Source organism: Bombina bombina, chromosome 1 (assembly GCF_027579735.1).
Source record: "Bombina bombina isolate aBomBom1 chromosome 1, aBomBom1.pri, whole genome shotgun sequence".
Taxonomy (NCBI): domain Eukaryota; kingdom Metazoa; phylum Chordata; class Amphibia; order Anura; family Bombinatoridae; genus Bombina; species Bombina bombina.
Genome location: NC_069499.1, coordinates 1,452,169,639 through 1,452,197,360, shown reverse-complemented (window position 1 = coordinate 1,452,197,360; position 27,722 = coordinate 1,452,169,639). Strand labels below are relative to the sequence as shown.

General features: G+C 40.6%; 1 protein-coding gene across 1 annotated transcript in view; it reads left to right on the top strand.

Annotated features, from left to right (window-relative positions):
* Positions 1-27,722, top strand: part of CCDC57 (coiled-coil domain containing 57) — a 233,531-nt gene that overhangs the window by 115,403 nt on the left and 90,406 nt on the right. Inside the window, exon 14 of the mRNA XM_053705728.1 lies at positions 6,760-6,979. Coding sequence (XP_053561703.1) covers positions 6,760-6,979 — 220 coding nt within the window. The remainder of the gene's footprint in view (positions 1-6,759; positions 6,980-27,722) is intronic.

Genomic DNA, 27,722 nt, shown 5'->3' with positions numbered 1-27,722 from the left:
TGAGGGTTTAGCATCTAGCTCTCCCCAAGTGTCACAACCAGTAACGCCCGCACAAGTGACGCCAAGTACCTCTAACGCGTCAAATTCATTTACTTTACAAGACATGGCCATAGTTATGAATAAAACCCTCACAGAGGTTTTCTCTAAACTGCCTGGTTTACAAGGAAAGCGTGACAGCTCTGGGTTAAGAACAAATGCTGAGCCGTCTGACGCTTTAGTAGCCGTATCCGATATACCCTCACAATGTTCTGAAGTAGGGGTAAGGGATTTGTAATCTGAGGGAGAGATTTCTGATTCAGGAAAGACGCTTCCTGAGACAGATTCTGATATGACAGCCTTTAAATTTAAGCTTGAACACCTCCGCTTATTGCTCAAGGAGGTATTAGCTACTCTAGACGATTGTGACCCTATAGTGGTCCCAGAGAAATTGTGTAAAATGGACAGATACTTAGAGGTTCCTGTTTACACTGATGTTTTTCCAGTCTCTAAGAGGATTGTGATTATTGTTACTAAGGAGTGGGATAGACCAGGTATTCCGTTCGCTCCCCCTCCTGTTTTTAAGAAAATGTTTCCCATATCTGATACCATACAGGACTCGTGGCAGACTGTTCCTAAGGTGGAGGGAGCTATTTCTACTCATGCTAAGCGTACAACTATACCTATCGAAGACAGTTGTGCTTTCAAAGATCCTATGGATAAAAAATTAGAAGGTCTCCTAAAGAAAATTTTTGTTCATCTAGGTTTTCTTTTCCAACCTATTGCATTCATTGTTCCTGTAACTACTGCAGCTGCTTTCTGGTTTGAGGCTCTAGAAGAGGCTCTCCAGGTGGAGACTCCATTAGAGGATATTATGGATAGAATTAAGGCCCTTAAGTTTGCTAATTCTTTCATTACAGATGCCGCTTTCCAAATGGCTAAATTAGCGGCAAAGAATTCAGGTTTTGCCATTTTAGCACGCAGGGCGTTATGGCTTAAGTCCTGGTCTGCTGATGTGTCATCAAAATCTAAGTTGTTGAACATCCCTTTCAAAGGAAAGACCCTATTCGGGCCTACACTGAAAGAAATTATTTCAGACATCACTGGAGGGAAAAGCCATGCCCTCCCTCAGGATAAAACAAATAAGATGAGGACCAAACAAAATAATTTTCGTTCTTTTCGGAAATTCAAAGGTCCCGCTTCAGCTTCCCCTGCAGCAAAGCAAGAGGGGAATTCTGTCCAATCCAAGTCAGTCTGGAGACCTAAACAGGCTTGGAACAAAGGTAAACAGGCCAAGAAGCCTGCTGCTGCCGCCTCTAAGACAGCATGAAGGGGTAGCCCCCGATCCGGGATCGGATCTAGTAGGGGGCAGAATCTCTCTCTTCGCTCAGGCTTGGGCAAGAGATGTTCACGATTCCTGGGCTTTAGAAATTGTGTCCCAAGGATATCTTCTGGACTTCAAAGACTACCCCCCCCCCCCCCAAGGGGGAGATTTCACTTTTCTCAATTGTCTGCAAACCAGACAAAGAGAGAGGCGTTCTTACGCTGTGTAGAAGACCTACATACCATGGGAGTGATCTGCCCAGTTCCAAGAGCGGAACAAGGGCTAGGTTTTTACTCCAACCTGTTTGTGGTTCCCAAAAAGAGGGAACTTTCAGACCGATCTTGGATCTCAAAATTCTAAACAAATTCTTCAGAGTACCATCTTTCAAGATGGAGACTATTCGGACTATTCTTCCTCTGATCCAGGAGGGTCAATATATGACTACCGTGGATTTAAAGTATGCGTATCTACACATTCCTATTCACAGAGATCAATTCCTCAGATTCGCCTTTCTGGACAGGCATTACCAGTTTGTGGCCCTCCCTTTCGGGTTGGCCACGGCTCCCAGAATTTTCACAAAGGGGCTAGGGTCCCTTTTGGCGGTTCTAAGACCGCGGGGTATAGCAGTGGCGCCTTATCTAGACGACATCTTAATTCAGGCGTCGACTTTCCAGCTAGCCAAGTCTCACACGGACATCGTGTTGGCTTTTCTGAGATATCACGGATGGAAGGTGAACATAAAAAAGTGTTCTCTCGTCTCTCTCACAAGAGTTTGTTTCCTTGGGACTCTGATAGACTCGGTTGAAATGAAAATATTTCTGACGGAGGTCAGAAAATCAAAACATTTAATCACTTGCCGAGCTCTTCATTCGATTCCTCGGCCATCAGTGGCTCAGTGTATGGAGGTAATCGGACTCATGGTAGCGGCAATGGACATAGTTCCTTATGCCCGCCTACACCTCAGACCACTGTAACTATGCATGCTCAAACAGTGGAATGGGGATTATGCAGATTTATCTCCTCAACTGCATCTGGACCAGGAGACCAGAGATTCTCTTCTCTGGTGGTTGTCTCAGGACCACCTGTCTCAGGGAATGTGTTTCCGCAAGCCAGAGTGGCTAATAGTAATGACAGATGCCAGCCTGCTAGGCTGGGGTGCAGTCTGGAAATGCCTGAAAGCACAGGGCTTATGGTCTCGGGAGGAAACTCTCCTCCCGATAAACATTCTAGAACTGAGAGCGATATTCAATGCACTTCAGGCGTGGCCTCAGCTAGCTGCGGCCAAATTCATCAGATTTCAGTCGGACAACATCACGACTGTAGCTTATATCAATCATCAAGGAGGAACATGGAGTTCTCTAGCCATAATGGAGGTAACCAAAATAATCAGATGAGTGGAGGATCACTCTTGCCATCTCTCAGCAATCCATATCCCAGGGGTAGAGAACTGGGAGGTGGATTTCCTAAGTCGTCAGACTTTTCATCCGGGGGAGTGGGAGCTCCATCCGGAGGTATTTGCCCAGCTGACTCAGCTATGGGGCACACCAGAATTGGATCTGATGGTGTCCCGACAGAACGCCAAACTTCCTTGTTACGGGTCCAGGTCCCGGGATCCCCAGGCGGTACTGATAGATGCTCTAGCAGTGCCCTGGTCCTTCAATCTGGCTTATGTATTTCCACCGTTTCCTCTCCTCCCACGTCTGGTTGCCAGAATCAAGCAGGAGAGAACTTCGGTGATTCTGATAGCGCCTGCGTGGCCACGCAGGAGTTGGTATGCAGACCTGGTAGACATGTCATCTGTTCCACCGTGGACTCTGCCAATCAGGCAAGACCTTCTAATCCAAGGTCCATTCAAGCATCCAAATCTAATTTCTCTGCGTCTGACTGCTTGGAGATTGAACGCCTGATTCTATCAAAGCGTGGTTTCTCTGAGTCGGTCATTGATACCCTGATTCAAGCTAGAAAGCCTGTCACCAGGAAAATCTATCATAAGATTTGGCGTAAATATCTTTGTTGGTGTGAATCCATGGGTTACTCATGGAGTAAGATTAGGATTCCTAGAATATTGTCCTTTCTCCAAGAAGGATTGGAGAAGGAATTATCAGCTAGTTCCTTAAAATGACAAATATCTGCTTTGTCTATTCTTTTACACAAACGTCTGGCAGATGTCCCAGACGTTCAAGCGTTTAGTCAGGCCTTGGTCTGGATTAAGCCTGTATTTAAACCTGTTGCTCCGCCATGGAGCCTAAACTTTGTTCTTATAGTTCTTCAACAGGTTCCGTTTGAACCTATGCATTCCATAGATATTAAGCTTCTATCTTGGAAAGTTTTGTTTTTAGTAGCTATCTCTTCGGCTCAAAGAGTTTCTGAGTTATCTGCTTTACAATGAGACTCACCGTACCTTGTTTTCCATGCAGATAAGGTGGTTTTGCGTACCAAAACTGGGTTTCTTCCTAAGGTTGTTTCTAATAGGAATATCAATCAGGAGATTGTTGTTCCTTCTCTGTGTCCTAATCCTTCATCAAAGAAGGAACGTCTGTTGCACAATCTTGATGTGGTTCGTGCTTTAAAGTTCTACTTAGAAGCAACTAAAGATTTCTGTCAAACATCTTCATTGTTTGTTGTTTATTCTGGTAAACGGAGAGGTCAAAAGGCTACGGCTACCTCTCTTTCCTTTTGGCTGAAAAGCATAATCTGTTTGGCTTATGAGACTGCTGGCCAGCAGCCTCCTGAAAGAATTACTGCTCATTCTACTAGAGCAGTGGCTTCCACATGGGCTTTTAAAAATGAGGCTTCTGTTGAACAGATTTGTAAGGCGACGACTTGGTCTTCGCTTCATACGTTTTCCAAATTTTACAAATTCGATACTTTTGCTTCTTCGGAGGCTATTTTTGGGAGAAAGGTTTTACAAGCAGTGGTGCCTTCCTTTTAGGGTAACTGTCTTGTCCCTCCCTTCATCCGTGTCCTAAAGCTTTGGTATTGGTATCCCACATGGATGGATGAATCCGTGGACTCGATACATCTTACAGGAGAAAACAGAATTTATGCTTACCTGATAAATTTCTTTCTCTTGTGATGTATCGAGTCCACGGTCTGTCCTGTCTGTTTAAGACAGGTAGTATATTTTTATTTTAAAAAAAACTTCAGTCACCTCTGCACCCTATAGTTTCTCCTTTTTCTTCCTAGCCTTTGATCGAATGACTGGGGGGCGGAGCTAAGGGAGGAGCTATATAGACAGCTCTGCTGTGGGTGCTCTCTTTGCCACTTCCTGTTAGGAAGGAGAATATCCCACAAGTATGGATGAATCCGTGGACTCGATGCATCACAAGAGAAAGAAATTTATCAGGTAAGCATAAATTCTGTTGTTTTTTTTTACTTTGGAGTTTTGTTGGGTTCACTTTCAACAGCTTTAGTGTGTTCTCACTCACAAAATAATCTCCATATATTGCAGGCCTGATTGTTGCTGATGTGGTAAAGATTACGGAAAAATCGTTTACCTCACTCACACATATATATATTTTTAATTTTACACACATGCATGATTGTTTTGGAATGTGACCAGCAGGGGGAGCTAGAGCATCATTGGATGTGAAATTCCAAATGAAGAAGCACATTTGTGTAATACTAATTCTCTTAGTGGTTTTTACAAGTATGTATTCACTGTCTAGGTAAATAATTTTAATTTTACTGCAAAATCTTGTTTAGTATTGTGAGAAAAATGCTGTTTTGTTTATGACGGGCTAGATTTACATTATCACTTATTGAAATACCCCTTGTGGCCTTAGGCTTCCCCAGGTTCTGGAGAGGCAGTAGTCCACCCTGCATAATGGCTTGTCCACCTGTGTCCCCCTCACCCATGATCCTCTCTTCACTAAAAGGCCACATAAATACAGATATAAGCTAAGGCATTGTTATTTTATTTGTAGGTCTTTGACATTGGCAATTATTAGTGTCCCCTTTAACTTTGACTGTGTACCCCACCTATATGTTATTTTTTTAACATGTCAATGGCTGAGATACCAGCATTAATAGGCATTAGTGTGTGCAGTTATCACCTCTTGCCAGTTCTTTTTAAAGGGGCATATACTCGTATGCTTTAACAGTGCTGATGTCACATTTAGCTTTACTGTGATCTCATGATATTTCACTGAAATCTGTCTAGATTTCATAGTAAACTTCCTTAAACTGGAGAGGAAAATAACATGAATGTGCCTGCACATGTCAGTTACATTCTCCCTTGCAAGTCACATGACTAGTATCCTGATTGGCTGCTTATAGTCCCTTTACAATGGGATGTGGCTACTGAGGAGATGTTTAGATAATATTTTCTAGTCAGTTTTTTTTTTACAGATATGCTGCATCACTTTCAAGTATTTCAATATTTGAGTATCATGTCTCTTAAATAAGAGACTATAGCGGTCATCTAGTGCAGCTTTGTGTGGATTTGGTAACCAAGTCTATAACACACAAAATATAATAGGGTAAAATGGCAATATTGAATGACTTAAAGGCACACTGTACCATTACCCTCCCCCCTTAATGAGTTCCTAATGATTTGTAATTCAAGCTGCATAGTATTAAATATATTGGAAATTGTTCCTTTAAAGTGATTGTAAACTTTAACAAATTAAAGTTCAATATCAAATAATAATCTTAAAAACAGGGGCACTTTAATTAAATAAAGTTTACAAAGACGCTTCTTTTTTTAAATGTTTACCTTTGCGTTAAGGTAAACATAACGCTGATCCTCCACCCGTATCTCCTGCTTTCTTTAGCAGAACAATCCAGCTTCCTCCAATCATTGTGCGCCCCCTTTGACGTCCAGCTCGTGGGGCACACAACGATTGGAGGGAGCCTGATTCGTCATCCATATGCTAAAAAAGAGCAGGAGATGCGGGCGGAGGATCATCGTTATCTTTACCATAACGCAAAAGTTAGTATTTAATAAAATAAGTATCTTTGTAAACTTTAATGAATTTTGAGTGCCCCTATTTTTAAGATTATTATTTGATACTGGGCTTTAATTCGTTAACGTTTACAATTACTTTAAAGGTATACTGAACCCAAATTGTTTTTGTTTTTTTATGATTCATGCAATTTTAAGCTTTCTAATTTACTCTTATCAATTTTTCTTCATTCTCTTGCTATCTTTATTTGAAAAAGAAGGCATCTAAGCTAAGGAGCCAGCCAATTTCTAGCTCAGGACAGCACTTGTTTATTGGTGGGTGGGTTTTTGCTAATTGAAACTACCACCCATATTTAAATTTTGAGTACCTACGTATTAGGCCAGCTACTCTACATATACTGATCTAACCTTACTCTCTTACTCTGGGATAGATAATTACTGATCAAAGCATTATGTTAAAATGGTAAGTGTATAATATTTCTAAAAGTTTTAATGATTTATACATTCCTGTTGCTTGGTAGTTATTGTGTTGTATTATTGTCTTTGTCTTCAGAATCCAGTTAATATTTTGCAGCTTCATGAAGAGATCCTGCTGCTTCGACAAGAGTTATCTTTATTTAAAGCCTTAGGTAGTGTTTCTTCTGGAGCTCACGTGCCAATACTTCTCAGCAAACTGAAACAAGCTGCTAGAAAAATATCCCAACTCAGCCTAGAGAAGCAACAGCTCATTGATCTGGGGAACAGACTGAGAGCAGAGTTGGCATCAGTTGAAGGTGAGCAGATACTGTACTGGTTTCACAATAAGGGGTAGTGATAGCACAGGCTGGTGTGTTCTCTTTATGATTAGAGGATGATGTGTTTCCCTGAGACAAGCTGTATTGAGCATTTACCATTATTTATACTGTATATAACAATTTATTTACCCAACCAACCAGGGCCGCCATCAGGGGGTGACAGGGGTGACACATGTCAGAGGCCCAATGGGAAAGGGGGACCCCATGAAGCAAGAACAACTTATTTAAAGTTTTTTATTACATTTTGGCAGCCACCAGTGGGTACTACAGCAGAGTGCTATTGAGCGTGGGAAATGTTATTACAAGGAGTAAAGCATTAGCATTTGAGAGGATTTCTTAGTGTGCTCTAAACCACTATGCACAGTGTGAGACAGACTTGGCACTTAAGTTTGTACAGTGTGTGCCTGAGTCAGACAGCAGATCACTTTCATTTGCAGAGGAGGTAGGACTTACTTAGTATATGTTTTTTTATTTCTTTGTGCAATTTCATATTGTAACTTTCAGTGTGGTAGTAGTTGTATGGTGGGGCCAGGGGTCCATAAAAACACATTTTTTAGCAATATGTAGCAGCATATTTATGATTATTTGACAATGCTGTAGAAATTCTATATTTATTATAGAAATGTTTCCTCCTCAATACACAAATGGTAGGTGCCCTTTTGGCAGATATGAGTTTTTTTTTAATTAATATATATATTTTAATTAAATTCCAGTTTACTTCCTCTTTATGCAAGGACTTTCCAGATGCAAGGAGGCATTGTATCTAAAATTTTTACATCTGCATAAAATGTTACTCTCAGACTAAGATTGTTCAGTGTTTGAAATGAGTCGGGATAACTTAACACTGTTCAGTTTATACTACAGCTGACTTAATTTTGAAATACATACAAACAAGCCTAAATCCTGCATTTAACCAGATCTAATGGTGTGAGACTGCGTACCACAGCTTATGGTTCCACCAAGACCATATAGAGTACAGCATTCTTGGTTGGGGAAAATGGGAAAAAAACACATATGTCAACCTTCCAAAAGTACTTTTCTTCATCTAGCCATCTACCCAGATCATTAATGTACAATTTGAATTCACATAATTATTTTTGTTTGCACATTTACAAATATGTTTCTTTAAAAAGTCATCTCTTAATTTCTGCAAATTTTTTTATCATGCATGTCACACACTGTTGATTTAGGGGATGCAATGTGCAGAAATTTTACCTCCTGTGAATGTTGCTGTGGGTGTCTGTGTTTATGTCTTTGTGCTTTTGTTTGTGTCTCTATGAGTGTTTATGTATTTTTTTCTGTGGGTGTGTATGTCTTTGTGCATTTTCTGTGGATGTCTGTGAGGGTGTGTGCGTATATCTTTGTGCTTTTTCTATGGGTGTCTCTGTGAGGGTGTGTGTATGTATGTCTTTGTGTATTTTCTCTGGATGCCTCTTTGAGGGTGGGTGTGTATGTCTTTGTGTGTTTTCTGTAGATGCCTCTGTGAGGGTGGGTGTGTGTATGTATGTATGTCTGTGTTTTCTGTGGATGTCTCTATGAGGGTGTGTGCGTATGTCTGTGTGTTTTCTGGGGGTGTCTGAGAGTGTGTGTATGTCTTTGTGTGTTTTCTGTGGATGTCTCAGTGAGAGTGGGTGTATGTATGTCTTTGTGTGTTTTCTGTGTGTGTGTGTGTGTGTATGTCTTTGTGTGTTTTCTGAGACTTTCTCTGTCAGTGTTTCCTTGGGTGTATGTGCAAGTTTGTGTTAGAGTTTGTGTGTGTGTGTCCATTGTCTGTTCCTTTTTAGGACATTTTGACCTTACTACTGATTATTCACATCTTTCTACAGACTTTGAGACTAATGAGAACTTTCTGGAAGTCAACAATCCACCATTTAACCTTTAAATTATTGTTTAGCTAGTTCAGGGCCCTTCCTTTCAGTCACTGTATGCTGTTGGCATCATTTAGTTGGCATCTTCCTTGACAAAAAGATAATCAGAATTCCATATTTTGTTTTGTAAATCTCCTTTTTGACAAAACTGTAGTCTACCTCATTACTTGTCAGGTCAATGTAAACAAGTTCTGAGTGTCTGTTTGGGTGTCTGTGTCTGAGTGTGTTTGTGTGTTTCTTTGCATGTCTGCTAGAGTGTCTATATGTGAATCCTTTTGTGTGAGTGTGTGTTTCAGTGTATGAGTGTGTCTGTGTATTTCTGTGTTACTACCTTTACAACATTTCCAAGTTTGATTACACTTAAAAATAAAGTGCATATACGTTTTAGTCACTTGGTCAAAAATTGCACATGTCAAAAAGGGGGGGGGGGCCTGATCAATGGTTAAGTCAGAGGCCCCGAAATTTCTAGTAGCGGCCCTGCAACCAACAACCTACCTTGCCTTGAATGAGCAGGGTTTAACATTTCTGCTAGTCCCATGAAATTACAGTAGACAAGAAATGTGTTTCCCTATGTATAATGGTACATTCCGATGCACAAATTACCTGCTCTGATTAGTTAGATCATGGGATGTTCGCTTTATTAATGTTAGCTAACTATGGGGTCCATTCCAATTTTTCTGATCTCATTTATCTGTGTTTTTTTCATCTCCTGATCTGATTTTTTTTCAAGTTCTGGTGATCACAGTCCAAGCAATAATATTTCCGTATTGGGGAAAAGTCAGACTGTATCTGAGCCGATAACGGATAAATATGATGCATGGACCGCAATGACTTTCGCAAGCACAATCCTCCAGACCATGGGTTTTGCACTTTAATTCAGCAACTAAGTATTTGCCATTTAGTCTTGCTTGTTTAAACCCGCAATCTTCTCAAATTAAATGGTTAAATGGGGCAAAAAGAGCACCCCCATTCTGTACAGTGAGACTGAGGATTGGAAATCGCAGTTTGTAAAGTGATTTCTGCAACTTTTAACTTTCTTTAAAACCTCATCATTTAGCGGTTTTATGATTTACAGTGTGAGAACCGTTACAAATCTAGTTTTAGAAGTTGAGATAAGTGGCAGCCACTTTCTTCTTATGGACATTAATTTCCTGCATGGTTCTTCTTTATGTTAGGTGAAAACCTCACCAAAGTTGAAATCAAGTTTTTTTTTTAATGAATTAAAAAAAAAAAAAAACTTTAAAGGGACAAGAAACCCAAATTGTTTCTTTTATGATTCAGATAGAAAATAACATTTTAAACAACTTTCAAATTTACTTCTATTATCTAATTTGCTTGATTCTTTAGATATCCTTTGTTGAAGAAATAGCAATGCACATGGGTGAGTCAATCACACGTCATCTATATGCAGCCACCAAACAGCAGCTACTGAGCCTCCTTAGATATACTTTCCCACTAAGGATATTAGGAGAATGAAGCAAATTAGATAATAGAAGTTAATTGGAAAGTTGTTTAAAATTGCATGCTTATTCTAAATCATTAAAAAAATGGGCTTTATGTCCCTTTAAACATATTAAAAGTTTTAAAAACATGATTGATCAAACCCATAAAATCTATATACAAATGGTTTTCAGATTGTTTAACACCACTTTATCCAATGACAAAACACACACTAGGACACTGTTCAGTGATCAGCATCCATGATCAGCCGTTCAAAGTGCCATTGTGGGAAAATGAAAATGAAATTGTGTGTGAGTTAACTATACAGACTTTGTAGAAATATTGTGATAATATTGTTAACAAAAAAAACCCCACACCTATTGCTCTTTTCTTTCATGTAATTAGCAAGAGTCCATGAGCTAGTGACGTATGGGATATACATTCCTACCAGGAGGGGCAAAGTTTCCCAAACCTCAAAATGCCTATAAATACACCCCTCACCACACCCACAATTCAGTTTTACAAACTTAGCCTCCCGTGGAGGTGGTGAAGTAAGTTTGTGCTAGATTCTTTGTTGATATGCGCTTCGCAACAGGCTGGAGCCCGGTTTTCCTCTCAGAGTGCAGTGAATGTCAGAGGGATGTGAAGAGAGTATTGCCTATTTGAATTCTATGGTCTCCTTCTACGGGATCTATTTCATAGGTTCTCTGTTATCGGTCGTAGAGATTCATCTCTTACCTCCCTTTTCAGATCGACGATATACTCTTATATACCATTACCTCTACTGATTCTCGTTTCAGTACTGGTTTGGCTATCTACTATATGTAGATGAGTGTCCTGGGGTAAGTAAGTCTTATTTTTTGTGACACTCTAAGCTATGGTTGGGCACTTTATTTATAAAGTTCTAAATATATGTCTTTAAACTTATATTTGCCTTGATTCAGGATGATCAATATTCCTTATTTCAGACAGTCAGTTTCATTATTTGGGTTAATGCATATGCATATTCAATTTTTTCTTACCTTAAAAATTGTTTTCAAATTGACTTTTTTTCCCTGTGGGCTGTTAGGCTCGCGGGGGCTGAAAATGCTTCAATTTATTGCGTCATTCTTGGCGCAGATTTTTTTGGCGCAAATTTTTTTTTGGTCATTTCCGGCGTCATTCTTGATGCCGGAAGTTGTGATTACGTCATTTTTTTGACGTTTTGTGCCAAAAATGTCGGCGTTCCGGATGTGGCGTCATTCTTGGCGCCAAAAATTTTAGGCGCCAATAATGTGGGCGTCTTTTTTGGCGCTAAAAAATGTGGGCGTCATTTTTGTCTCCACCTTTTTTTCACATTATTTCAGTCTCATTTTTCATTGCTTCTGGTTGCTAGAGGCTTGTTCATTGGCATTTTTTCCCATTCCTGAAACTGTCATTTAAGGAATTTGATAATTTTGCTTTATATGTTGTTTTTTCTATTACATATTGCAAGATGTCTCAGATTGACCCTGGATCAGAATCTACTTCTGGAAAGACGCTGCCTGATGCTGGTTCTAACAAAGTTAAGTGCATTTGTTGTAAACTTGTGGTAACTGTTCCTCCGGCTGTAGTTTGTGATGAATGTCATGATAAGCTTGCTAATGCAGATAGTATTTCCATTAGTAATATACCATTACCTGTTGCTGTTCCCTCAACATCTAATACTCAGGATGTTCCTGTTAATATAAGAGATTTTGTTTCTAAATCTATTAGGAAGGCTATGTCTGTTATTCCTCCTTCCAATAAACGTAAAAGGTCTTTTAAAACTTCTCATTTTTCAGATTAAATTTTAAATGACCGTCATCATTCTGATTTGTTTGTTTCTGATGAGGATTTTTCTGGTTCAGAGGATTCTGTCTCAGATATTGACACTGATAAATCTTCATATTTATTTAAGATGGAATTTATTCGCTCTTTACTTAAAGAAGTTTTAATCGCTTTAGAGATGGAGGAATCTAGTCCTCTTGATACTAAATCTACTAAGCGTTTAAATTCGGTTTTTAAACCTCCTATGGTTATTCCAGATGTTTTTCCTGTCCCTGATGCTATTTCTGAAGTAATTTCTAGGGAATGGAATAATATGGGTACTTCTTTTACTCCTTCTCAAAGGTTTAAGAAATTGTATCCTGTGCCATCTGACAGATTAGAGTTTTGGGACAAAATCCCTAAAGTTGATGGGGCTATCTCTACTCTTGCTAAACGTACTACAATTCCTACGGCAGATAGTACTTCCTTTAAGGATCCTTTAGATAGGAAGATTGAATCCTTTCTAAGGAAAGCTTATTTATGTTCAGGTAATCTTCTTAGGCCTGCTATTTCTTTGGCTGATGTTGCTGCCGCTTCCACTTTTTGGTTGGAGGCTTTAGCACAACAAGTATCAGACCATAATACTCATAGCATTGTTAAACTCCTTCAACATGCTAATAACTTTATTTGTGATGCCATCTTTGATATCATTAGAGTTGATGTCAGGTATATGTCTTTAGCTATTTTAGCTAGAAGAGCTTTATGGCTTAAAACTTGGAATGCAGATATGTCTTCTAAGTCAACTTTGCTTTCTCTTTCTTTCCAAGGTAATAAATTATTTGGTTCCCAGTTGGATTCTATTATTTCAACTGTTACTGGGGGGAAAGGGACTTTTTTGCCTCAGGACAAAAAATCTAAAAGTAAATACAGGGCTGCTAATCGTTTTCGTTCCTTTCGTCAGAATAAGGAACAGAAGCCTGACCCTTCCCCTAAAGGAACGGTTTCTGTCTGGAAACCTTCTCCAATCTAGAATAAAACCAAGCCTTTTAGAAAGTCAAAGCCAGCTCCCAAGTCCACATGAAGGTGCGGCCCTCATTCCAGCACAGCTGGTAGGGGGCAGGTTACGATTTTTCGAAGACATTTGGATCAATTCGATTCACAGTCTTTGGATTCAGAACAGTGTTTCACAAGGGTACAGAATAGGTTTCAAGGTAAGGCCGCCTGCGAAGAGATTTTTTCTCTCTCGCATTCCAATAAACCCAGTGAAGGCTCAGGCATTTCTGAAATGTGTTTCAGATCTAGAGTTAACTGGAGTAATTGTGCCAGTTCCAGTTCTGTAACAGGGTCTGGGGTTTTACTCAAATCTATTCATTGTACCAAAGAAAGAGAATTCCTTCAGACCAGTTCTGGATCTAAAAATATTGAATCATTATGTAAGAATACTAACATTCAAAATGGTAACTATTAGGACTATTCTGCCTTTTGTTCAGCAAGGGCATTATATGTCCACAATAGATTTACAGGATGCATATCTTCATATTCCGATTCATCCAGATCACTTTCAGTTTCTGAGATTCTCTTTTCTAGACAAGCATTACCAGTTTGTGGCCCTTCCGTTTGGCCTAGCAACAGCTCCAAGGATCTTTTCAAAGGTTCTCGGTGCCCTTCTCTCTGTAATCAGAGAACAGGGTATTGCAGTATTTCCTTATTTGGACGATATCTTGGTACTTGCTCAATCTTTACATTCTGCAGAATCTCACACGAATCAACTTGTGTTGTTTCTTCAAAAACATGGTTGGAGGATCAATTTACCAAAGAGTTTGTTGATTCCTCAGACAAAGGTAACCTTTTTGGGTTTTCAAATAGATTCAGTGTCCATGACCTTGTCTCTAACAGAAAAGAGACGTCTGAAATTGGTTTCAGCTTGTCGAAACCTTCAGTCTCAATCATTCCCTTCGGTAGCTTTGTGCATGGAAATTCTAGGTCTCATGACTGCTGCATGGGACGCGATCCCCTTTGCTCGTTTTCACATGCGACCTCTTCAGCTTTGTATGCTGAACCAGTGGTGCAGGGATTATACAATTAATATCCTTAAATCCCAATGTACAACACTCTCTGACGTGGTGGATAGATCACCATCGTTTAGTCCAAGGGGCCTCTTTTGTTCGTCCAACCTGGACTGTGATCTCAACAGATGCAAGTCTGTCAGGTTGGGGAGCTGTATGGGGATCTCTGACAGCGCAGGGGGTTTGGGAATCTCAGGAGGCGAGATTACCAATCAACATTTTGGAACTCCGTGCGATTTTCAGAGCTCTTCAGTTTTGGCCTCTTCTGAAGAGAGAATCGTTTATTTGTTTTCAGACAGACAATGTCACAACCGTGGCATATGTCAATCATCAAGGTGGGACTCACAGTCCTCAGGCTATGAAAGAAGTATCTAGGATACTTGTATGGGCGGAATCCAGCTCCTGTCTAATCTCTGCGGTTCACATCCCAGGTGTAGACAATTGGGAAGCGGATTATCTCAGTCGCCAGACGTTACATCCGGGCGAATGGTCCCTTCACCCGGAGGTTTTTCTTCAGATTGTTCAAATCTGGGCACTTCCAGAAATAGATCTGATGGCCTCTCATCTAAACAAGAATCTTCCCAGGTATCTGTCCAGATCCAGGGACCCTCAGGCGGAGGCAGTGGACGCGTTGTCGCTTCCTTGGAATTATCATCCTGCCTATATCTTTCCGCCTCTAGTTCTTCTTCCAAAAGTAATTTCCAAAATTCTAATGGAACGTTCGTTTGTGCTGCTGGTGGCTCCAGCATGGCCTCACAGGTTTTGGTATGCAGATCTCATTCGGATGGCCAGTTGCCAACCTTGGACTCTTCCATTAAGACCAGACCTTCTATCTCAAGGCCCTTTTCTCCTGTTAAGTGTGGTCAGTCCACGGGTCATCATTACTTCTGGGATATTATCTCCTCCCCTACAGGAAGTGCAAGAGGATTCACCCAGCAGAGCTGCTATATAGCTCCTCCCCTCTACGTCACCTCCAGTCATTCTCTTGCACCCAACGAATAGATAGGATGTGTGAGAGGACTGTGGTGATTTAATTAGTTTATTACCTTCAATCAAAAGTTTGTTATTTTATAATAGCACCGGAGTGTGTTATTCATTCTCTGGTAGAATTTGAAGAAGAATCTACCGGAGTTTTTTCTATGCTTTTAGCCGGAGTAGTTAAGATCATATTGCTGTTTCTCGGCCATCTGAGGAGAGGTAAACTTCAGATCAGGGGACAGCGGGCAGATTAATCTGCAAAGAGGTATGTAGCAGTTTATTATTTTCTGACATGGAATTGATGAGAAAATCCTGCCATACCGTTATAATGTAAACTCAGCCTTAAATGCAGTAGATGTAGCTGGTATCAGGCTGTCATGTATGTATATTTTACACTTCAGTATTCTGGGGAATGGTACTTCACTGGATTTATACTGTATGCATAGACTTAACCTAATTTGCAGGGACTTGCAATAGGTTTTAAATAACAATTAATTTATTGAGGTTAAACGTTTTTTTGCTGGCATGTAAAAACGTTTATTTCTCTGAGGTACTGGGTGAAAAAAATGTTTTGGGCACTATTTTTTCCACTTGGCAATAGTTTTGTTTAAATTAAAGCAGTTCACTGATCTCTCTCGCTGTTATGTGTGAGGGGGAGGGGCCATTTTTGGCGCTTTTACTACGCATCAAAAAACTCAGTCAGAGGTTCATTTTCTTCCTGCATGATCCGGTTCATCTCTACAGAACTCAGGGATCTCCAAAGCCTTTTTTTTTGAGGGAGGTAATCATCACAGCAGAGCTGTGAAGATTGTAGTTGACTGTGATAAAAAAACGTTTATTTGTGTATTTTTTCTGCTGCCTGGGTTAGTTATCCTTTGCTAATGGGAACAATCCTTTGCTAAAATTGTATATTTCTGACAAAGATTGATGCTATAACTTAATTATTTTCAACTGTCATAATTTTTTCTGTGCTTCTTATAGGCACAGTTCGTTTTCATATTATTGTAAATTACTTGAAAAAGCATTTCCAAGTTGCTAGTTAATTGCTAGTGTGTTAAACATGTCTGATTCAGAGGAAGATACATGTGCTATATGTGCTAATGCCAAAGTGGAGCCCAATAGAAGTTTATGTACTAACTGTATTGATGCTACTTTAAATAAAAGTCAATCTGTACAAATTGAACATATTTCACCAGACAACGAGGGGAGAGTTATGCCGACTAACTCGCCTCACGTGTCAGTACCTGCATCTCCCGCTCGGGAGGTGCGTGATATTGTAGCGCCGAGTACATCTGGGCGGCCATTTCAAATCACATTACAGGATATGGCTACTGTTATGACTGAAGTTTTGGCTAAATTACCAGAACTTAGAGGCAAGCGTGATCACTCTGGGGTGAGAACAGAGTGCGCTGATAATATTAGGGCCATGTCAGACACTGCGTCACAGGCGGCAGAACATGAGGACGGAGAACTTCATTCTGTGGGTGACGGTTCTGATCCAAATAGATTGGATTCAGATATTTCAAATTTTAAATTTAAGCTGGAAAACCTCCGTGTATTACTAGGGGAGGTGTTAGCGGCTCTGAATGATTGTAACACAGTTGCAATACCAGAGAAAATGTGTAGGTTGGATAAATATTTTGCGGTACCGGCGAGTACTGATGTTTTTCCTATACCTAAGAGACTTACTGAAATTGTTACTAAGGAGTGGGATAGGCCCGGTGTGCCGTTCTCACCCCCTCCGATATTTAGAAAAATGTTTCCAATAGACGCCACTACTCGGGACTTATGGCAAACGGTCCCTAAGGTGGAGGGAGCAGTTTCTACTTTAGCTAAGCATACCACTATCCCGGTGGAGGATAGCTGTGCCTTTTCAGATCCAATGGATAAAAAGTTAGAGGGTTACCTTAAGAAAATGTTTGTTCAACAAGGTTTTATATTGCAACCTCTTGCATGTATTGCGCCTGTCACGGCTGCAGCAGCATTTTGGTTTGAGTCTCTGGAAGAGACACTTCAATCATCTACACTAGATGAGATTACAGACAAACTTAAAGCCCTTAAGTTAGCTAACTCATTTATTTCAGATGCCGTAGTACATTTAACTAAACTTACGGCTAAGAATTCCGGATTTGCCATTCAGGCACGCAGAGCACTGTGGCTAAAATCCTGGTCAGCTGATGTTACTTCTAAATCTAAATTGCTTAATATATCTTTCAAAGGGCAAACCTTATTCGGGCCCGGGTTGAAAGAGATTATCGCTGACATTACAGGAGGTAAAGGCCATGCCCTGCCTCAGGACAAAGCCAAACCGAGGGCTAGACAGTCTAATTTTCGTTCCTTTCGTAATTTCAAAGCAGGAACAGCATCAACTTCCTCTGCACCAAAACAGGAAGGAGCTGTTGCTCGCTACAGACAAGGCTGGAAACCTAACCAGTCCTGGAACAAGGGCAAGCAGGCCAGGAAACCTGCTGCTGCCCCTAAGACAGCATGAATCGAGGGCCCCCGATCCGGGACCGGATCTAGTAGGGGGCAGACTTTCTCTCTTCGCCCAGGCTTGGGCAAGAGATGTTCAGGATCTCTGGGCGTTAGAGATCATATCTCAGGGATACCTTCTGGACTTCAAATCCTCTCCCCCAAGAGGGAGATTTCATCTGTCAAGGTTATCAACAAACCAAATAAAGAAAGAAGCGTTCCTACTCTGCGTACAAGATCTTTTATTAATGGGAGTGATCCATCCAGTTCCGCGGTCGGAACAAGGACAAGGGTTTTACTCAAATCTGTTTGTAGTTCCCAAAAAAGAGGGAACTTTCAGGCCAATCTTGGATTTAAAGATCCTAAACAAATTCCTAAGAGTTCCATCGTTCAAGATGGAAACGATTCGAACAATTTTGCCCATGATCCAAGAGGGTCAGTACATGACCACAGTGGATTTAAAGGATGCTTACCTTCACATACCGATTCACAGAAATCATTACCGGTATCTAAGGTTTGCCTTTCTAGACAGGCATTACCAGTTTGTAGCTCTTCCATTCGGACTGGCTACGGCTCCAAGAATCTTCACAAAGGTTCTGGGTACTCTTCTGGCGGTACTAAGACCGCGAGGAATTTCGGTAGCTCCGTACCTAGACGACATTCTGATACAAGCTTCAAGCTTTCAAACTGCCAAGTCTCATACAGAGTTAGTACTGGCATTTTTAAGGTCGCATGGATGGAAGGTGAACGAAAAGAAGAGTTCTCTCTTTCCACTCACAAGAGTTCCCTTCTTGGGGACTCTGATAGATTCTGTAGAAATGAAGATTTACCTGACAGAAGACAGGTTAACAAAGCTTCAAAATGCATGCCGTGTCCTTCATTCCATTCAACACCCGTCAGTAGCTCAATGCATGGAGGTGATCGGCTTAATGGTAGCGGCAATGGACGTAGTACCTTTTGCACGCCTACATCTCAGACCGCTGCAATTGTGCATGCTAAGTCAGTGGAATGGGGATTACTCAGATTTGTCCCCCACTCTGAATCTGAATCAAGAGACCAGAAATTCTCTTCTATGGTGGCTTTATCGGCCACACCTGTCCAGGGGAATGCCATTCAGCAGGCCAGACTGGACAATAGTAACAACAGACGCCAGCCTACTAGGTTGGGGCGCTGTCTGGAATTCTCTGAAGGCTCAGGGACTATGGAATCAGGAGGAGAGTCTCCTTCCAATAAACATTCTGGAATTGAGAGCAGTTCTCAATGCCCTTCTGGCTTGGCCCCAGTTAACAACTCGGGGGTTCATCAGGTTTCAGTCGGACAACATCACGACTGTAGCTTACATCAACCATCAGGGAGGGACAAGAAGCTCCCTAGCAATGATGGAAGTATCAAAGATAATTCGCTGGGCAGAGTCTCACTCTTGCCACCTGTCTGCAATCCACATCCCGGGAGTGGAGAACTGGGAGGCGGATTTCTTAAGTCGTCAGACTTTTCATCCGGGGGAGTGGGAACTTCATCCGGAGGTCTTTGCCCAGATACTTCGACGTTGGGGCAAACCAGAGATAGATCTCATGGCGTCTCGTCAGAACGCCAAGCTTCCTCGCTACGGGTCCAGATCCAGGGATCCGGGAGCGGTTCTGATAGATGCTTTGACAGCACCTTGGACCTTCGAGATGGCTTATGTGTTTCCACCCTTCCCGATGCTTCCTCGATTGATTGCCAGAATCAAACAGGAGAGAGCATCAGTGATTCTAATAGCACCTGCATGGCCACGCAGGACTTGGTATGCAGATCTAGTGGACATGTCATCCTGTCCGCCTTGGTCTCTACCTCTGAAACAGGACCTTCTGATCCAGGGTCCATTCAAACATCAAAATCTAACTTCTCTGAAGCTGACTGCTTGGAAATTGAACGCTTGATTTTATCAAAACGTGGGTTTTCTGAGCCAGTTATTGATACCTTAATACAGGCTAGGAAGCCTGTTACCAGAAGGATTTACCATAAAATATGGCGTAAATACTTATATTGGTGCGAATCCAAGAGTTACTCATGGAGTAAGGTTAGGATTCCAAGGATATTGTCTTTTCTACAAGAAGGTTTAGAAAAGGGGTTATCCGCTAGTTCTTTAAAGGGACAGATTTCAGCTCTGTCCATTCTTTTACACAAACGTCTGTCAGAAGTTCCGGACGTTCAAGCTTTTTGTCAGGCTTTAGCTAGGATCAAGCCTGTGTTTAAAACTGTTGCTCCACCATGGAGTTTGAACTTAGTTCTTAATGTTTTACAGGGTGTTCCGTTTGAACCCCTTCATTCCATTGATATCAAGTTATTATCTTGGAAAGTTCTGTTTTTAATGGCTATTTCCTCGGCTCGAAGAGTCTCTGAGTTATCTGCCTTACATTGTGATTCTCCTTATCTGATTTTTCATTCAGACAAGGTAGTTCTGCGTACTAAACCTGGGTTCCTACCTAAGGTGGTCACTAACAGGAATATCAATCAAGAGATTGTTGTTCCATCTTTGTGTCCTAATCCTTCCTCGAAGAAGGAACGTCTGCTACACAATCTAGATGTAGTCCGTGCCCTGAAATTTTATCTACAGGCAACTAAGGATTTTCGTCAAACGTCTTCACTGTTTGTCGTTTATTCTGGTCAGAGGAGAGGTCAAAAAGCTTCGGCTACCTCTCTCTCTTTTTGGCTTCGTAGCATAATACGATTAGCCTATGAGACTGCTGGACAGCAGCCTCCTGAAAGAATTACAGCTCATTCTACTAGAGCTGTGGCTTCCACTTGGGCCTTTAAGAATGAGGCTTCTGTTGAACAGATTTGCAAGGCTGCAACTTGGTCTTCTCTTCATACTTTTTCCAAATTTTACAAATTTGACACTTTTGCTTCTTCGGAGGCTGTTTTTGGGAGAAAGGTTCTTCAGGCAGTGGTTCCCTCCGTATAAAGAGCCTGCCTGTCCCTCCCGTCATCCGTGTACTTTTGCTTTGGTATTGGTATCCCAGAAGTAATGATGACCCGTGGACTGACCACACTTAACAGGAGAAAACAAAATTTATGCTTACCTGATAAATTCATTTCTCCTGTAGTGTGGTCAGTCCACGGCCCGCCCTGTTTTTTATGGCAGGCTAAAGATTTTTTTGGATTATACTCCAGTCACCACTACACCCTTGGGCTTCTCCTTTCTCGTTGGTCCTTTGGTCGAATGACTGGAGGTGACGTAGAGGGGAGGAGCTATATAGCAGCTCTGCTGGGTGAATCCTCTTGCACTTCCTGTAGGGGAGGAGATAATATCCCAGAAGTAATGATGACCCGTGGACTGACCACACTACAGGAGAAATGAATTTATCAGGTAAGCATAAATTTTGTTTTTTTCCATCAGGATCTCAAATCATTATGGAAATTGAACGCTTGATTCTTAGTCATAGAGGTTTCTCTGACTCAGTAATTAATACTATGTTACAGGCTCGTAAATCTGTGTCTAGGAAGATTTATTATCGAGTCTCGAAGATTTACATTTCTTGGTGTTCTTCTCATAAATTCTCCTGGCATTCTTTCAGAATTCCTAGAATTTTACAGTTTCTTCAGGATGGTTTGGATAAAGGTTTGTCTGCAAGTTCCTTGAAAGGACAAATCTCTGCTCTTTCTGTTCTTTTTCATATAAAGATTGCTATTCTTCCTGATATTCATTGTTTTGTACAGGCTTTGGTTCGTATCAAACCTGTCATTAAGTCAATCTCTCCTCCTTGGAGTCTTAATTTGGTTCTGAGGGCTTTACAAGCTCCTCCGTTTGAACCTATGCATTCTTTGGACATTAAATTACTTTCTTGGAAAGTTCTGTTCCTTTTGGCCATCTCTTCTGCTAGAAGAGTTTCTGAGTTATCTGCTCTTTCTTGTGAATCTCCTTTTCTGATTTTTCATCAGGATAAGGCAGTGTTGCGGACTTCATTTAAATTTTTACCTAAGGTTGTGAACTCTAACAACATTAGTAGAGAGATTGTTGTCCCTTCATTGTGTCCTAATCCTAAGAATTCAAAGGAGAGATCTTTACATTCTTTGGATGTAGTAAGAGCTTTGAAATATTATGTTGAAGCTACTAAAGATTTTAGAAAGACTTCTAGTCTATTTGTTATCTTTTCTGGGTCCAGAAAAGGTCAGAAGGCCTCCGCCATTTCTTTGGTGTCTTGGTTAAAGTCTTTGATTCATCATGCTTATGTAGAGTCGGGTAAATCCCCGCCTCCAAGAATTACGGCTCATTCTACTAGGTCAGTTTCTACTTCCTGGGCGTTTAGGAATGAAGCTTCTGTTGATCAGATTTGCAAAGCAGCAACTTGGTCTTCTTTGCATACTTTTACTAAATTCTACCATTTTGATGTGTTTTCTTCTTTGGAAGCAGTTTTTGGTAGAAAAGTACTTCAGGCAGCTGTTTCAGTTTGATTCTTCTGCTTATAATTTCATTATTTGAGATTAAAACTTTTGTTTTGGGTTGTGGATTATTATTATTTTTCAGCGGAATTGGCTGTCTTTATTTTATCCCTCCCTCTCTAGTGACTCTTGCGTGGAAGTTCCACATCTTGGGTATTTATTATCCCATACGTCACTAGCTCATGCACTCTTGCTAATTACATGAAAGAAAACATAATTTATGTAAGAACTTACCTGATAAATTAATTTTTCTTTCATGTAATTAACAAGAGTCCATGAGCTAGTGACGTATGGGATATACATTCCTACCAGGAGGGGCAAAGTTTCCCAAACCTTAAAATGCCTATAAATACACCCCTCACCACACCCACAAATCAGTTTTACAAACTTTGCCTCCAAGGGAGGTGGTGAAGTAAGTTTGTGCTAGATTCTACGTTGATATGCGCTCCGCAGCAAGTTGGAGCCCGGTTTTCCTCTCAGCGTGCAGTGAATGTCAGAGGGATGTGAAGAGAGTATTGCCTATTGAATGCAGTGATCTCCTTCTACGGGGTCTATTTCATAAGGTTCTCTGTTATCGGTCGTAGAGATTCATCTCTTACCTCCCTTTTCAGATCGACGATATACTCTTATATTTACCATTACCTCTACTGATTCTCGTTTCAGTACTGGTTTGGCTTTCTACAAACATGTAGATGAGTGTCCTGGGGTAAGTAAGTCTTATTTTCTGTGACACTCTAAGCTATGGTTGGGCACTTTATTTATAAAGTTCTAAATATATGTATTCAAACATTTATTTGCCTTGACTCAGAATGTTCAACTTTCCTTATTTTCAGACAGTCAGTTTCATATTTGGGATTATGCATTGAATTATCATATTTTTCTTACCTCAAAAATTTGACTTTTTTCCCTGTGGGCTGTTAGGCTCGCGGGGGCTGAAAATGCTTCATTTTATTGCGTCATTCTTGGCGCGGACTTTTTTGGCGCAAAAATTCTTTTCCGTTTCCGGCGTCATACGTGTCGCCGGAAGTTACGTCATTTTTTTGACGTTATTTTGCGCCAAAAATGTCGGCGTTCCGGATGTGGCGTCATTTTTGGCGCCAAAAGTATTTAGGCGCCAAATAATGTGGGCGTCTTATTTGGCGCTAAAAAATATGGGCGTCGCTTTTGTCTCCACATTATTTCAGTCTCATTTTTCATTTGCTTCTGGTTGCTAGAAGCTTGATATTTGGCATTCTTTCCCATTCCTGAAACTGTCTTATAAGGAATTTGATCTATTTTGCTTTATATGTTGTTTTTTCTCTTACATATTGCAAGATGTCTCACGTTGCATCTGAGCCAGAAGATACTACAGGAAAATCACTGCCTGCTGGATCTACCAAAGCTAAGTGTATCTGCTGTAAATTTTTGGTAGCTATTCCTCCAGCTGTTGTTTGTAATAATTGTCATGACAAACTTGTTAAAGCAGATAATATTTCCTTTAGTAATGTACCATTGCCTGTTGCAGTTCCCTCAACATCTAAGGTGCAGAATGTTCCTGATAACATAAGAGATTTTGTTTCTGAATCCATAAAGAAGGCTTTGTCTGTTATTTCTCCTTCTAGTAAACGTAAAAAGTCTTTTAAATCTTCTCTCTCTACAGATGAATTTTTAAATGAACACCATCATTCTGATTCTTTGGACTCTTCTGATTCAGAGGATTCTATCTCAGAGATTGATGCTGATAAATCTTCATATTTATTTAAGATGGAATTTATTCGCTCTTTACTTAAAGAAGTACTAATTGCTTTAGAAATAGAGGATTCTAGTCCTCTTGATACTAATTCTATACGTTTGGATAAGGTTTTTAAAGCTCCTGCGGTTATTCCAGAAGTTTTTCCTGTTCCTAATGCTATTTCTGCAGTGATTTCCAAAGAATGGGATAAATTGGGTAATTCATTTACTCCTTCTAAACGTTTTAAGCAATTATATCCTGTTCCGCCTGACAGGTTAGAATTTTGGGACAAAATCCCTAAAGTTGATGGGGCTATTTCTACCCTTGCTAAACGTACTACCATTCCTACGTCAGATGGTACCTCGTTTAAGGATCCTTTAGATAGAAAAATTGAATCCTTTCTAAGAAAAGCTTATCTGTGTTCAGGTAATCTTCTTAGACCTGCTATATCATTGGCTGATGTTGCTGCAGCTTCAACTTTTTGGTTGGAAACCCTAGCGCAACAAGTAGCAAATCGTGATTCTCATGATATTATTATTCTTCTTCAGCATGCTAATAATTTTATCTGTGATGCCATTTTTGATATTATTAGAGTTGATGTTAGGTTTATGTCTCTAGCTATCTTAGCCAGAAGAGCTTTATGGCTTAAGACTTGGAATGCTGATATGGCTTCTAAATCAACTCTACTTTCCATTTCTTTCCAGGGAAACAAATTATTTGGTTCTCAGTTGGATTCTATTATTTCAACTGTTACTGGTGGGAAAGGAACTTTTTTACCACAGGATAAAAAATCTAAAGGTAAAAACAGGGCTAACAATCGTTTTCGTTCCTTTCGTTTCAACAAAGAACAAAAGCCTGATCCTTCGTCCTCAGGAGCAGTTTCAGTTTGGAAACCATCTCCAGTCTGGAATAAATCCAAGCCTGCTAGAAAGGCAAAGCCTGCTTCTAAGTTCACATGAAGGTACGGCCCTCATTCCAGTTCAGCTGGTAGGGGGCAGGTTACGTTTTTTCAAAGAAATTTGAATCAATTCTGTTCACAATCTTTGGATTCAGAGCATTGTTTCAGAAGGGTACAGAATTGGTTTCAAGATGAGACCTCCTGCAAAGAGATTTTTTCTTTCCCGTGTCCCAGTAAATCCAGTGAAAGCTCAAGCATTTCTGAATTGTGTCTCAGATCTAGAGTTGGCTGGAGTAATTATGCCAGTTCCAGTTCCGGAACAGGGGATGGGGTTTTATTCAAATCTCTTCATTGTACCAAAGAAGGAGAATTCCTTCAGACCAGTTCTGGATCTAAAATTATTGAATCGTTATGTAAGGATACCAACGTTCAAGATGGTAACTGTAAGGACTATATTGCCTTTTGTTCAGCAAGGGAATTATATGTCCACAATAGATTTACAGGATGCATATCTGCATATTCCGATTCATCCAGATCATTTTCAGTTCCTGAGATTCTCTTTTCTAGACAAGCATTACCAATTTGTGGCTCTACCGTTTGGCCTTGCTACAGCTCCAAGAATTTTCACAAAGATTCTCGGTGCCCTTCTGTCTGTAATCAGAGAACAGGGTATTGTGGTATTTCCTTATTTGGACGATATCTTGGTACTTGCTCAGTCTTTACATTTAGCAGAGTCTCATACGAATCGACTTGTGTTGTTTCTTCAAGATCATGGTTGGAGGATCAATTTACCAAAAAGTTCTTTGATTCCTCAAACAAGGGTAACCTTTCTGGGTTTCCAGATAGATTCAGTGTCCATGACTCTGTCTTTAACAGACAAGAGACGTCTAAAATTGATTACAGCTTGTCGAAACCTTCAGTCACAATCATTCCCTTCGGTAGCCTTATGCATGGAAATTCTAGGTCTTATGACTGCTGCATCGGACGCAATCCCCTTTGCTCGTTTTCACATGCGACCTCTTCAGCTCTGTATGCTGAACCAATGGTGCAGGGATTACACGAAGATATCTCAATTAATATCTTTAAAACCGATTGTTCGACACTCTCTAACGTGGTGGACAGATCACCATCGTTTAATTCAGGGGGCTTCTTTTGTTCTTCCGACCTGGACTGTAATTTCAACAGATGCAAGTCTTACAGGTTGGGGAGCTGTGTGGGGATCTCTGACGGCACAGGGAGTTTGGGAATCTCAGGAGGTGAGATTACCGATCAATATTTTGGAACTCCGTGCAATTTTCAGAGCTCTTCAGTTTTGGCCTCTTCTGAAGAGAGAATCGTTCATTTGTTTTCAGACAGACAATGTCACAACTGTGGCATACATCAATCATCAAGGAGGGACTCACAGTCCTCTGGCTATGAAAGAAGTATCTCGAATTCTGGTTTGGGCGGAATCCAGCTCCTGTCTAATCTCTGCGGTTCATATCCCAGGTGTAGACAATTGGGAAGCGGATTATCTCAGTCGCCAAACGTTGCATCCGGGCGAATGGTCTCTTCACCCAGAGGTATTTCTTCAGATTGTTCAAATGTGGGGACTTCCAGAGATAGATCTGATGGCCTCTCATCTAAACAAGAAACTTCCCAGGTATCTGTCCAGATCCCGGGATCCTCAGGCGGAGGCAGTGGATGCATTATCACTTCCTTGGAAGTATCATCCTGCCTATATCTTTCCGCCTCTAGTTCTTCTTCCAAGAGTAATCTCCAAGATTCTGAGGGAATGCTCGTTTGTTCTGCTAATAGCTCCGGCATGGCCTCACAGGTTTTGGTATGCGGATCTTGTCCGGATGGCATCTTGCCAACCATGGACTCTTCCGTTAAGACCAGACCTTCTGTCGCAAGGTCCTTTTTTCCATCCGGATCTGAAATCCTTCAACTTAAAGGTATGGAGATTGAACGCTTGATTCTTAGTCAAAGAGGTTTCTCTGACTCTGTGATTGATACTATGTTACAGGCTCGTAAATCTGTATCTAGAGAGATATATTATAGAGTCTGGAAGACTTATATTTCTTGGTGTCTTACTCATCATTTTTCTTGGTATTCTTTTAGAATTCCGAGAATATTACAATTTCTTCAGGATGGTTTAGATAAGGGTTTGTCCGCAAGTTCCTTGAAAGGACAAATCTCTGCTCTTTCTGTTCTTTTTCACAGAAAGATTGCTATTCTTCCTGATATTCATTGTTTTGTACAAGCTTTGGTTCGTATAAAACCTGTCATTAAGTCAATTTCTCCTCCATGGAGTTTGAATTTGGTTCTGGGAGCTCTTCAAGCTCCTCCGTTTGAACCTATGCATTCATTGGACATTAAATTGCTTTCTTGGAAAGTTTTGTTCCTTTTGGCCATCTCTTCTGCCAGAAGAGTTTCTGAATTATCTGCTCTTTCTTGTGAGTCTCCTTTTCTGATTTTTCATCAGGATAAGGCGGTGTTGCGAACTTCTTTTGAATTTTTACCTAAGGTTGTGAATTCCAACAACATTAGTAGAGAAATCGTGGTTCCTTCATTATGTCCTAATCCTAAGAATTCTAAGGAGAAATCGTTACATTCTTTGGATGTTGTTAGAGCTTTGAAATATTATGTTGAAGCTACTAAATCTTTCCGAAAGACTTCTAGTCTATTTGTCATCTTTTCTGGTTCTAGAAAAGGCCAGAAAGCTTCTGCCATTTCTTTGGCATCCTGGTTGAAATCTTTAATTCATCTTGCCTATGTTGAGTCGGGTAAAACTCTGCCTCAGAGGATTACAGCTCATTCTACTAGGTCAGTTTCTACTTCCTGGGCGTTTAGGAATGAAGCTTCAGTTGATCAGATTTGCAAAGCAGCGACTTGGTCCTCTTTGCATACTTTTACTAAATTCTACCATTTTGATGTATTCTCTTCTTCTGAAGCAGTTTTTGGTAGAAAGGTACTTCAGGCAGTGGTTTCGGTTTGAATCTTCTGCTTATGTTTTTTATTAAACTTTATCTTGGGTGTGGATTATTTTCAGCAGGAATTGGCTGTCTTTATTTTATCCCTCCCTCTCTAGTGACTCTTGTGTGGAAAGATCCACATC